The sequence below is a fragment of the Salvia splendens genome, chromosome 11, assembly GCF_004379255.2.
Source record: "Salvia splendens isolate huo1 chromosome 11, SspV2, whole genome shotgun sequence".
NCBI lineage: Eukaryota > Viridiplantae > Streptophyta > Magnoliopsida > Lamiales > Lamiaceae > Salvia > Salvia splendens.
This window is the reverse complement of record NC_056042.1, coordinates 2,256,444-2,269,122: the sequence shown is the minus strand read 5'-3', so window position 1 is coordinate 2,269,122 and position 12,679 is coordinate 2,256,444. Positions and strand designations below refer to the sequence as shown.

General features: G+C 37.9%; 2 protein-coding genes across 2 annotated transcripts; one reads left to right on the top strand and one right to left on the bottom strand.

Moving 5' to 3' along the window:
* Positions 1–1,648: 1,648 nt before the first annotated feature.
* On the top strand, positions 1,649–5,806 carry LOC121753544 (ornithine aminotransferase, mitochondrial-like). Its single transcript, XM_042148750.1, has 10 exons — positions 1,649–1,968; positions 2,718–2,826; positions 3,167–3,397; positions 3,463–3,622; positions 3,702–3,757; positions 3,897–4,049; positions 4,213–4,310; positions 4,599–4,679; positions 4,841–5,074; positions 5,185–5,806. Exons 1-10 carry the CDS (start codon positions 1,823–1,825, stop codon positions 5,339–5,341), a joined length of 1,425 nt encoding a protein of 474 aa, XP_042004684.1. The 5' UTR covers positions 1,649–1,822; the 3' UTR covers positions 5,342–5,806.
* Positions 5,807–8,999: 3,193 nt separating this feature from the next.
* Positions 9,000–12,034, bottom strand: LOC121755013 (eukaryotic translation initiation factor 3 subunit G-like). The gene is made up of 2 exons (XM_042150297.1): positions 11,581–12,034; positions 9,000–9,737 (listed from the first exon to the last, which is right to left on the bottom strand). Exons 1-2 carry the CDS (start codon positions 11,915–11,917, stop codon positions 9,205–9,207), a joined length of 870 nt encoding a protein of 289 aa, XP_042006231.1. The 5' UTR covers positions 11,918–12,034; the 3' UTR covers positions 9,000–9,204.
* Between the last annotated feature and the right edge of the window lie 645 nt (positions 12,035–12,679).

Sequence of the window (12,679 nt, the reverse complement as noted above, 5' to 3'; positions counted from 1 at the left end):
TGCTGTTGCATCTATTGTAAGAGGGAGTTTTATCATTTTATGTAAGATGATCGGACAGGTCAGGAGCTGTCCAAATATCAGTACAAAATCTTGTAGTAGTATCATTGGACAAGGTCTTGAATTTGGATGTTTAGATTGCTTGAAACATCAAACTGTGTGGCACAAGTTATTGACTTTATTCTTTGTGCTATAAACACTCAAGATTGGGTTCAATGTGGTAGCATAACTCTTTGTATTATCGGTCTACATAGTTGTGTATGTACCGGTAGAAGATTCAATGTGATATGTTGTGTAAATAGTGATGTTATTTAGCCAAAGTTGTGATCCGAATAAATATTGCTAGTGCTTTAGTAAAACATTCATTCACCTACAATTTTTTAATGACTATTATTATACTCTTTTATAGTTAACAATATTACTAGTATTTCTTTGGATATTGGTCTTTAAAACCATAAAGTTTGCTTAAAATTTAGTATTTCCCATGAATTTTAAAATTGGTCTATAATATCACAAACCTTGCATTTTGTTTGGTATTTTTCAAACTCACTCAAATAAGATATTTTCATCAAAATCTTATTTTATGTAGGCAACTGTGATATGGTTTATGATATTTTAAACCACTTTTAAGTTCATAATATGTAGGATAAAAAGTCAAATTGAAAACCATGTTGATTTAATTGTGTCAAGTATGATAAAAAAAAGTCTCGTAAGTTAGTCAAATATAGTACTCCGTAATAGATATGCCGTGGGAAATATCAAACAAAGTGTAAAGTTTATGATATTATATTCTTCCTCCGTTCCAAGTTACTTGAGTCGTATTTCATTTTGGATTGTCCCAAGTTACTTGAGTCATTTCTTTTTTTGGTTAAAAACAAATATCTATTGTCACCTACTTTACTCATTCTTTGACTTTACTCTATTTTCTTTACTCATTCTTTTACTTTACTCTATCTTCTTTCTCTTACTTTATTCTCTCATCTATTTTATTTAACTCACTAAATACAATTTTTTAAATTTCGTGACGAAAAGAAACAGCCTCAAGTAACATGGGACGAAGGGAATATCAACTTTTAAAGTTTGTGGAAAATACCAAAATTTATGCAAAATTTATGAGTTTAGGGATCAATTTTCCTGTTTTTTTTTACAATAAGCATGAAGTGTTAATAATGTAAAGAGATTTGGAATAATTTTTTAATTATTATTTTTACAATTGGTCAACACATTCTCACTCTCACACAAATGGGCGATGGTTACTATTCTAATTTTGCGTTTTTATGGATAAATTGATGGTGCGGGTATTAATTCAAAATGGATAAGAAAAAGATACAGAAAAAATGGTTATTAAAATATTAGTAGTGAAAAATGAACAAATTTTATTAAAGATAATCATTTACGATTAAAAAGAATTAATTTTGATGTACCAACCAAAAGAAAAAGACTATTTTTGTGAACGAAACTTGTAGTATTTGCTATATACACTTGTTATTTATAGTATTACTTATTTCATTGCATTTGAATTAAATATTTAATATGCACTTACATGTTACAATATCAACAAATTAAAAATACCCTATAATATAATCATCTAATCATATTATGATCTAATTTGAAATTATAAAACTTCCCAAAACACACAAGTAAAACTGACGTCGTACTTGGGCATAATGTGACAAACAAGTGCAGCTGATAATTGGGATTTTTGGAAAAGTGTAATCTTTATCCAAACCCACAAAAAGGAAAGCGGAAGTATTCAACTATATCTCACACTCCTACAGATTAATCGGTACGAGATTCAAGGATCGTCCCTGTTTGATCCGATTCGATGGCGTCGAAGAAACCTATTCAATGTTTGGTGGGAGGAGCTCTGAGAAGGGCAACAAACATGGCCACACTCGCACACACCACCGCCCCTTCACCTCACTCTTCTCAGCATCTCATCGACTTGGAATACCAGCGCAGTGCCCACAAGTATACACCTCTCTCTCTCTCTCTCTCTCTCTCTCGTTTGTGTGTGATTTTTGTTTCTGTCTCATGCTTTGTTTTGTGTGTTTTGATCATTTTATTGTAAAGATTGGATTTTTATTGAATTGTTGCTAGGTGTATGTGAATTTTGGAAGCTCCCATGTTGGTATGCACTGTGAATAGTAGTAGTATAACATATCAAATCACAGTTTCTTGTAAAGATTGGATCTTTGTTGAATTGTTGCTAGGTGTTTTGAAATTTTGGAAGCTCCCGTGTTGGTAACACTGTGAATATAACAAAATTAGTCACAGTTTTTGTGGAGAAGTTGATTCGGGATGATTTTGTTTTATCGTGATAATTTTCCTTTTTTGATGTATTGAGGCTATTGGTATTCGAAATAGATTTGAGTGAAGTGTAGTAAAACTGTTTCAAAGGATGTTAATTTGTATCTTAGATGACTGTCTACTAGTTTTGCTGTATACATTCTTCTTCAATGAATCTAAACATCGAAATTTGGATTGTTATGACTTAATGAGTGTTTCCCCTCATAGGTTTTCATGCTTCTTGGAGTGTACCAATTCAGATTTAGAATTCAGATAAAATGAAATTTCCAAGAGCTTCTTTCTGAGAATATAGCTTCGTGTTGCTTTGCACGTTAAGTTTTGTGATGGCAAAAAGAAATGCTATGCATTTTGATTTCACAGTTTTTTCTGTTGTCTTAGCATGACGCTGATTGCCTGTGGTTGTGCTGCAGTTACCATCCTGTTCCTGTTGTCTTCTCTCAAGCCAAAGGATCATCCATATGGGACCCGGAAGGCAAACGATATATAGACTTCCTCTCAGCTTATTCTGCAGTCAATCAGGTATTACACAGAACAAAAAATAATGCGGTCGTGTTTTTTTCCATGCCATGTTTTTCTTGCAATGAATAATCAATCATTGTTCATTACCTTTATCCTGATTTTTGTTGAAAAATCTTATACCTGTGCCTTAAGAAGATGCCACGAAACTATGTAAAATGTATTCACATATAATCATAATTTGCATTCATGGGTGATTAGTGCCTTCTTTGTATTCATTATTTTTCATTCAATGTAAATAGGCACAGAAAGGGTGGTAACTGATTGTGTTGTCGATTGAATATACTGACCATATGTTATTTCTCGGTTTAATGGTAACTTCTGAATTATGATTCTATCGCAGGGACATAGTCATCCCAAGATCATGAAGGCAATGGTGGAACAGGCCGAAAAGCTTACTCTAAGTTCCCGAGCCTTCTACAATGACAGGTTTCCCGTATTTGCTGAGCGTCTGACCAGTATGTTCGGGTACGACATGGTCCTGCCAATGAATACTGGTGCAGAAGGCGTAGAAACAGCTCTGAAGTTAACAAGGAAGTGGGGCTATCTCAAGAAAGGAATTCCAAGAGACGAGGTATAGAACTTTTAAGCTACTTCACTGTATTGTGGTCATGCTTAACGAGACTTTGGTCATGGCAGGCCATTATCGTTTCTTGTTGTGGCTGCTTCCACGGTCGTACATTAGCTGTTATTTCTATGAGCTGCGATAATGAGGCAACCCGTGGCTTTGGGCCCTTGCTACCAGGCCACCTCAAAGTTGATTTTGGTGATTCTGCAGCACTTGAGAAGCTATTCAAAGGTTTTGTAAAATATTTTAGCATTTTTAAGAACTTTGATATCTGGCGATGTAAACTAATCCTTTTATGTTATGTTGACAGAGAAAGGAGATCGAATTGCCGGTTTTCTGTTTGAGCCTATTCAGGGAGAGGCAGGGGTAATTCATCTCTCAGGATTGAAAATTTGGATTATTTTGTGCATGTGAATATGGCTCATTTTCTCGTAATCGTTTACTATTCCTACTGTCATCTGTCTTAAATGATTTTGAGGATTGATGACAATTTTGTTTTCTGTAGGTCGTCATTCCTCCTGATGGTTATCTGAAATCTGTTAGAGACCTTTGCTCAAAATACAATATTCTGATGATTGCTGATGAAATACAAAGTGGCTTAGCACGTTCCGGGAGAGTTCTAGCTTGTGACTGGGAAAATGTTCGCCCTGATGTCGTAGTAAGGACTTGTTGATTACAATTACATGAATTAATTCCAAACTCCCCTCCCTTCTGCATTGCCTTGAATCTTTAGACAAGTGCATGCATCACGCATTATCCTTGTTCGTTTCTCTTTGCATACACACACATTCTCGATGATTCACACTGGTTGTCTTGTTAAGATACTAGGAAAGGCATTAGGTGGTGGAATGCTGCCAGTTAGTGCAGTTCTCGCAGATAAAGATGTTATGCTCTGCATACAGCCCGGGGAGCACGGAAGGTTAGTAATATGAAGCTATTCTACGTCCACTTTCATCTATCACTCGCTTCTTCTGATGATTATTTTCGAGCTTATGACTTGTGTCAGATTCTAAACATTAACTCTTCCAAAATTGTCAATGTATGATGCTCATTTCCTTCTCTAAGAGATGAGTACGGTTTCAAAATTTTCGATCTACTGCAGATGGAGCCTTAGAGGCTTGCCAGTATTTCCTATAGTGATTGTGTATTTATTAAGAATAATCTTACCGGCTATCGTCTATCATCTGTGTTCTTATCTTTTGTGTAGCACCTTTGGGGGGAATCCTTTGGCGAGTGCAGTTGCTATTGCATCGCTGGATGTGATAAGAGACGAGAAACTGGCCGAGAGGTATCACTCAATCCAATTATCAAGTCTCTGAGATTCTTGAATTCTATCATATGTTGATCTCTGTGTTTGTTTTTTCCATTCGTATGCATTTGTTCAAGTTAAACCAACCATATATCGTCTTAAACGCTGCCAATTGGATTTTCCAATACCCTTTCGAGTAGGTCTGCAAAATTGGGAGAGGAGCTCAGAGAACAACTTTTGAAAATTCAGAAGCAATTCCCCGACCTTATAAAAGAAGTGCGCGGGAGAGGCTTGTTCAACGCTGTCGAGCTCAATAGCAAAGCCTTATTCCCCGCAACTGCCTATGATGTGTGTCTGAAGCTAAAAGAGAGAGGAATTCTCGCTAAACCTACTCACGAATCCATTATCCGACTAACCCCTCCACTGTCGATAAGGTATGGAGCCGAGTTGGCAGCTTCCTGGTCTTAAATAGCTTCAGTTATGGTTTTCAATTTTCTTTACTTAATCTGCATTTACTGATAACATAATACTCCTGAATCATCAGTTCGGATGAGCTCAAAGAGGGCTCGAAAGCCTTGCAGGACGTGTTGGAACTCGATCTGCCAAAGATCAAGAAAGAGAAGAAGCCAGCTACCGCTTCTTCTCATACAGCTTCCAACGTGTGTGACCGATGTGGACGCAACCCGTGTGATTCTTTTTGAACACCAACTGTCCAAGATAAATAAAGAGAGGAGGCCCCGGGCGCAGCAATCACCCTCTCGTGGATGCTACATGTATGGGCCTTCAAAACACTCTTCAATTATACGACTGCTATTACCCGTTCCAACTCCTCCTCGCGGCCCAACCCTCATCTACTATCGACAGCCTTGAGTCATCTAGGTTGCTTAACTAGATAATGCATATGTGGACACCTAACCAGGCACACATTCTTCACCAATGCTAGATAGGATCAGGTAGCTCGGTCGAGTGTGGGCCCGTTCTCGTTGGAGCTCTCGTCCTTTTAGTTACGAATAATGTATTGCGTAACGATTCTCTTCTTCCGATTGGCATTGAAGAAGGTTTGGTTTGGTTTGATGGGGTTGGGTTCATCTTTATGTTATAAATTCCAGAAGTCATTTTCAAGGGAATCATTTTACAATTTATAGGCAGACCAAAAAATTAGATGATGTTGAGTCTTCTATTTCCTTTATTAATTTCAAAGGTTGAACTTTTGTGACATAATTGTTGACTAAAATTTGAAATGTTGGCAATCTAAAAATAGAATCGTGGATGAAATTTTGGGCGGTCTATAATGTTAGTGCCACAAATTATGTACATAACATTTTAATTAATAAAATCATTGAATTAACAGTGAATTATAAAAAAATCTCTGATAGATGAGGTTTGTTTATTTGCCATATCTCATGAAATTAATCATCACCAAAGGCTTCTACTGAAAGAGTTATTACACCTAAGATACTTTTTTCACTATTTTTGGATAAAATTTTTTTTTTAAATATTTCAGAGGATTATAATTGGATGTAGAGTAGATGTCAAATTTTATTAAATAACTAACTTTAATTAAAAGATAATGTCTATTAAAATATTAAAATAAAAAATAAATAAAAGTTGCTGGTCTTAGTTGATCCAGTTTTTCTTGCGATGTTGATTCTATTTGTTTAGTACGGATTGCACGGCAATGTATGACTCCATCGATTTCTACTTGAAAGCTGTGAAAATTTTGGATCTTTTTTAAATTATTGATTACGATGCCTACAAAAAGGGTTAAATGAATTAAATAGACAATTAAAAATGGGACATAAGCATGAAAACATGGAGTATCTTTTGGTATGGGTTTAATCACTTTTTCACCTAGATATATATGATCTAGATTTAGGGACTAAGGTTTTCACAATTGCACATGATGATTGATACCTATTTACCCTACATTGCCATAATTGCGCACATCTTTTCTTGATGTCATGTTCCACTTAATTTATTTGCAAGGAAAAAATCTTTCAAAAAGATTGGATATCTTTCTTTATTACCTAGTTTCATTGAGTTGATAATTGCACGCATCTTTTTTTAATCCCATTTTTGTTAAATGGTCAATAGTTTTAATCATTTTTAAATAATGCTCCAATGATTAAACAACCAATGTGTTTTTGCTAAATGATCAATAGTTTAAAATATAATACAGCTTTTGTAATCTTATGTTATTATGTGCACTGTGCACATGTATGTTTATAATATTGCATGTGGTTTGATTTCAGAATAATTTTATTATATTTGTCTCCTAACTAAATAATGTAATCTTAATTATATGCGTGCGTGAGTGGTATTAATAATTAATTACTATTTTATTTAGTTTCTAGGAAGTAACTCGATGGATCAAGAAATAATGATTTATATTCATAAGATTGTGGATCTCTGACAACTTGCAATGCATCTTTTTTATCAGCACTGACAACTTGCAATGCATCAATCTACCAATAATGCACTTAAGAGCATCCATAGTGGGCGGACGATAGCGCGCCTCATGAGAGCATCAACAATGGGGCTGACGATAGCGCCCCGATGCATCGGACGCGCTATTGTCCGCCACTGTGGCTCGGCGGACGACGGACGATGCGTCGTCTACTATTTTTCATACGAACATTTCCCGCATCTCTCATTTCTCTCATCTCTCACCAACCAAAATGAACCACGACGACGACCGGAGTTCCTCGGAGGACGGTAGTCCGACCTTGACTCGAGCCTTAAATGCAGTCGTGCACGACGCAATAGCGGAATGCTTAGCCATAATGCAACCCGAGGAGGCGACGGCGGAGCAGATCCGCAGGCCTATTCGACGTCGGACGTTTGTCCCATGCGAACACGACGTTGCTCACGAACGTCTATTTGCAGACTATTTTGCCGAGCAACCACGGTGGGGCCCGACGGTTTTCCGCTGCCGGTTTAGAATGCCTCGTTACCTTTTTCTCAGCATTGTCCAGACGTTGGAGTCACGTGATGATTACTTCCAGTATCAGGAAGATGGCATCGGCAGACCCGGACTTACGCCGTTGCAGAAGTGCACAGTTGCACTTCGTCAGTTGTCCTACGGCACCAGTGCTGACATGTTCGACGAATACCTCCACGTCGGGGATACAACAGGCCGCGAGTGCTTGAAGAGATTTTGTAGGGGAGTTGTGGAGGCCTACATCGACACATATTTGTGAAAGCCGACAATTGCAGATTGCCAGGGCCTAATGAGAATGCACGAGACAACGTACGACTTTCTTGGGATGCTAGGGAGCATCGACTGTGTGCACTGGGTGTGATAGAATCGTCCGATGGCGTGGAGAGGCCAATTCACTAGTAGATACAAGGGCAGCCACCCGACGATGATCCTCGAAGCCGTCGCTGACCATCGGCTCTGGATCTGGCATGCTTACTTCGGTGTAGCCGGGTTGAACAACGACATCAACGTCCTCAACTCATCCACCCTCTTCACCGAGCAATGCAACGGCAACGACCCGGCCATCGAGTTCACTGCCAACAGGCGCCAATACCACATGTGGTACTACTTGGCCGATAGCATATACCCAAGGTGGCTTGTTTTTCTGAAGACGATCAGCTGCCCAATTGGTGAGAAGAGAGTTTTATTTGCGCAAAAGTAGGAGGCGGCGCGGAAGGATGTGGAGCGGGCATTTGGTGTGCTCCAAGCACGGTGGGCAATAGTGAAAGGGTCGGGCTGTCTCTGGTTCAAGGAAGTCCTCGCCGATGTCATGTATGCGTGCATAATCTTGCACAACATGATAGTCGAACATGAAGGTGGGAGCATCACCGATTGGACCGATGTTAAGTATTCAAATAGAAGAAAATGCTTAGGGCGCCCACTGCAGGTGGAAGGGCAGGAGGATAAAATGCTGACGTGACGGTGCATAGGGCGGGTTTTAGGGCGCCCCACTTTGGATGCTCTAACAACATCTATGGGAGTTTTAAGAAGTGTATCTATACTTAAAATACACACTTCCATACTCAATTTCGATATTTATAATATTTGCATAACTAATCATCTGTATTTAGTCTCAACAAAATTTAATTTAAATGATTCATGAAAAATAATATTAATAGTCAATGCTACGAGTCTTTAATACAAAATTAATTAATATAGCAGAGAGGAGGAAAAATGTTTTAAAATACTATATTAACAGAAAATGAGACTCGTTTCATTTAGAGGGCGAATGTCACTAGTCTAAACTCACAAACTTCTTGACTTGCTGTAAAAAAACTTAAATAAGTTTACTCTGACCTCAAATAATTAAATTTAGTAAACTGAAAACCTCAAACAATTAACTTTAATAAACAAAAAACTTAAGGAATAATCCATCAATCTATGATCTAAAATCATATTTTGACTTGCATAAATACCAGAATAGTAACAAAATGAGATATTTTTTCAAGGACAAAAGTAGGGCCAACTTTTTAAACAATGCATGAATTATGCACCAAATTAAGAAACTATCTTAATCTTGAACTTTATTCATCAAATAAAGAAACTGTCTTAATCTCCATCTTAATAGTAGTAGTATTTCTTTCATTAGGTCGCCCGAGGAGCAGCCCATTCAACTCTTAGAATGAGATTGTCATACCCATACCCGTTAAGCTTGTTGATGGCTCTCTCGGCGTCTTCTCGGTTGACGAAATTGACAAAACCGAAACCTCTGCTTGTCCCAGTCTTCTGATCAATGGCAACATAAACTCGGCTAACTGAACCAAATGGCCGGAAAAGCTCAAGCAAGTCGGGCTCTCTTGTGTCTTCAGAAAGGTTGGTAACCCTGACCGAGTTCTCCTCGTTTCTGCGCCGCATGTCAGTACCACTCCTCTCGGGAACACCTCCTCTCATGCTAGGGGGAACATAAGCACCCTTTGTGCCACCTGGCGCAGCATTAGTTTCAGTTGACGGCTTATCAACAAAGGTGTCACTTGGTTGAGCGAGATCCTTGTACGGGCATCTTGAGGTCCAATGGTCACCCTTCTTCCCACAAGTCCTACATACCATGAGCACAGCTCCTCCTTTCCCCATTTGAGCTAAAGGATCACCACCAGATTTAGAGTCGTCTGCTTTGGTACCTAGTAGTCGATTCATCAATTGCATGAGCATGAGTACTTATATGAAAAGAACACAACATATACCTTGAATGAAAACAGGCAAATAAGGTTACCATATACTGCATAAATGCCACAACTACCACATTGTATACCACAGAAACCATTGCTGTCACAATGAAGCACCTTGTAGATCGATTACATTTGAAATTTAAGGTAGTCATCTCTAGTGTCAAAATGACCAACACATGATCAGTGACAGCGCTAGTATGCCATTTCAAACGTAAGATTTCAAAAAAGTAATGACAGTGGGAAAGGGAACAATGACATCAGAAAAGAGAAAACAGAGCCAATGTTATCAATCTCGTACGGCGGCTTATGGCGGTTCGCCTAAAAACCGCCACAGGGATATGGCGTGGCGTATTAGTATGGTGGATATGGCGGTCAATAATTAAATAAATAAAATAATACTTATATATTTATATATAATTCAAAAATTAGAAAATAATAAAAATATAACATCCAATAATTAAATAAATAAAATAATACTTATATATTTATATATAATTCAAAAATTAGAAAATAATAAAAAAATATAACATCTAAAACTATTAAAACAATTAAAAAGCATAAAATACAACTCTAATCTCCATTTTCTTGCATAATGCCCCATTCCTAAATGCAGTACACACACAATGTTGTCAAATGGCAGATATGGCGGTGCTATGGCAGCGCCATGGTACTATGGCGTTTCCATCACCGAACGCCATGCCATAGCGCCATGGCACCGCCATATCTGCTATTTGATAACATTGAACAGAGCCTCAAAAGTAGGAACACTTTGATGCATAACATGCTATCATTGTTTGGTGCATTCATCTATGAACAATCACATAACATGTGTGAGATAAATAGATAATAAAACATGCAATCATAAGTTTAGACATATCTTAACTGCTACACCGGCCACACATAGATTTCAACAAGTAACCATCTTAAGGAAGAATCAGTCATCAGGCCAAGATGGTGTGATGACACAGTCAGTGAGCATAACACGTGTGAGATAATAAAACATGCAATCATGAGTTTAGACATACCTAAACTGCTCATGTATTTCAACAAGTAACCATCTAGACTAAGAATCAGTCATTAAGCCAAGATGGTGTGATTACATGGTTAGTGAGCACTATACGTGTGAGATAAAAAAAAAACATCCAATCATGAGTTTAGATATATCGAAACTGCTCCACCAGCCATGCACAGATTTCAACATGTACCCATCTCAAGGAAGATTCAGTCATCAAACCAATATGGTGTAATGGCATGGTCAGTGAACATTAGTAGTGAGCAGATACCAAAGAGCCTCTCAGTAAAAGCATACTCCTACAGTTTATTATCGAAGAGATTAAAAACACCAAGTAGATCGCATTAAAGGACCCTGGTTGACACACTGGAGGATTTCAGGAAACCAATTAAACCTCACAGTAGGTCACTTCTTATTTTACTATCTACTTGATCCTCAAACAAATAACTCAAAACAATATGAAAACAGATGGATCTAACATGCCATAATTCCTCTCCCATTGGAATTAAAAAAAAGCTTTACTAAGTGAATAGTGCCAACTCCAAAATTCTATGGCTACTACCCAGCGGCAGATGAAATAGATAGATCTCAAAATCAGAGAAAAAGAAATAGAGCCATATCACAGGAATTGCTATCAGGATCTATGAAATCACGGCATTTTCTCCGCAAATTAAGCACTACACACAACAATTATGAACAGAAACGTATCGGCAATTGAATCATCGCGTAAAACCACAGGAGTTACACATGAGATAGCGATAGTAAACAGATAGATGGTTGTACCAGGGGCGCGGGGGCGTTCAAGGAGGATCTCCTCCGTGGAAACCATGGTGAGGCGGCTGCCGACGTCCTCGTGCACCGCATCGCCGAATTTCGGCCAGGAGCGACGCTCGACGGCGCGCTTGCTGAGGCGAGCGTTGGCGAGCTTGCGGATGCGCGTGGTGGTGGTTATCTTAACCTTATTTCCGTCGTCGCCGAACTTGTATTCGATAACCTTCTTAATCCCGCTCGCGTCGGGGCCAATAACCTGCTTTGGCGGCAGCAGGAAATCCAGATCCTCGCTGTCGTCTTCGTCCAGCTCCCCCCATCGCATCTTGTTGGCTGGCTCCTCCCTCACCATTTTCAAGGTCGCAAAAAACTAGGGTTTCGATTTTCGGCTGAGAAATAAATTGGGGGATTTGGCAGTGATGAGAGTATAGCTACACAATTTAAATTTATTGTTTTTCTTAATTATGCTTTTCTAAGGATGTCATTGGTATATTATGGAGTAATGAATTACAAGTAGTATTCAAATTAAGGAAAATTTTATTTTTATGTTTGTTAGTGATTTAATATCGTTAAAAGATTTGTTTAAAAAATAAGATTAGAACTACGTACTAGTATAATATTTTATGATTTAAATGATAATTACGCCTGGAGAGATAGCAGGAAACTATAGCGGATGCAAACACACAAACAAAGACCGACTCCTAAATTTGAAGCAGAGAGGAACATAAATGAACCGAAACACACTAGAAAGAGAAAGATTCAAAGAATATGCAAATATGAGGCAACATATTCGAGGAGAGTTTCACCAGGTTTGATATGTGCTACTTATACCAATAAGATGAATATGTATAGGTTCGGTTTCTAAGATAAAGTACCAACATACAATTTATGATTGAGTTGCGAGATTATTTTAGTCATAGAGAGCTATGACTAATTATCTCATGATTATCCATCTAGGATTGAGTTGTGAGATACAATCTTACAGACCGAACCCCATATAGTGTGAGACAATATATTCAAAGAGGGATCACTAGATTTGATATATGCTACACATCAATATAACACATCTTCCTTTTTAACGTTAGTCACATAAAAAATAGTAACAGGTTAAATG

Coding starts and splice junctions, on each gene's coding strand:
- LOC121753544 (XM_042148750.1), top strand. CDS start 1,823: ATGGCGTCGAAGAAACCTATTCAATGTTTGGTGGGAGGAGCTCTGAGA. Junction 1,969..2,717: donor TACCAGCGCAGTGCCCACAA/GTATACACCTCT, acceptor GTTGTGCTGCAG/TTACCATCCTGTTCCTGTTG. Junction 5,075..5,184: donor ACCCCTCCACTGTCGATAAG/GTATGGAGCCGA, acceptor CTGAATCATCAG/TTCGGATGAGCTCAAAGAGG.
- LOC121755013 (XM_042150297.1), bottom strand. CDS start 11,917: ATGGTGAGGGAGGAGCCAGCCAACAAGATGCGATGGGGGGAGCTGGAC. Junction 9,738..11,580: donor TGAACGCCCCCGCGCCCCTG/GTACAACCATCT, acceptor ATCGACTACTAG/GTACCAAAGCAGACGACTCT.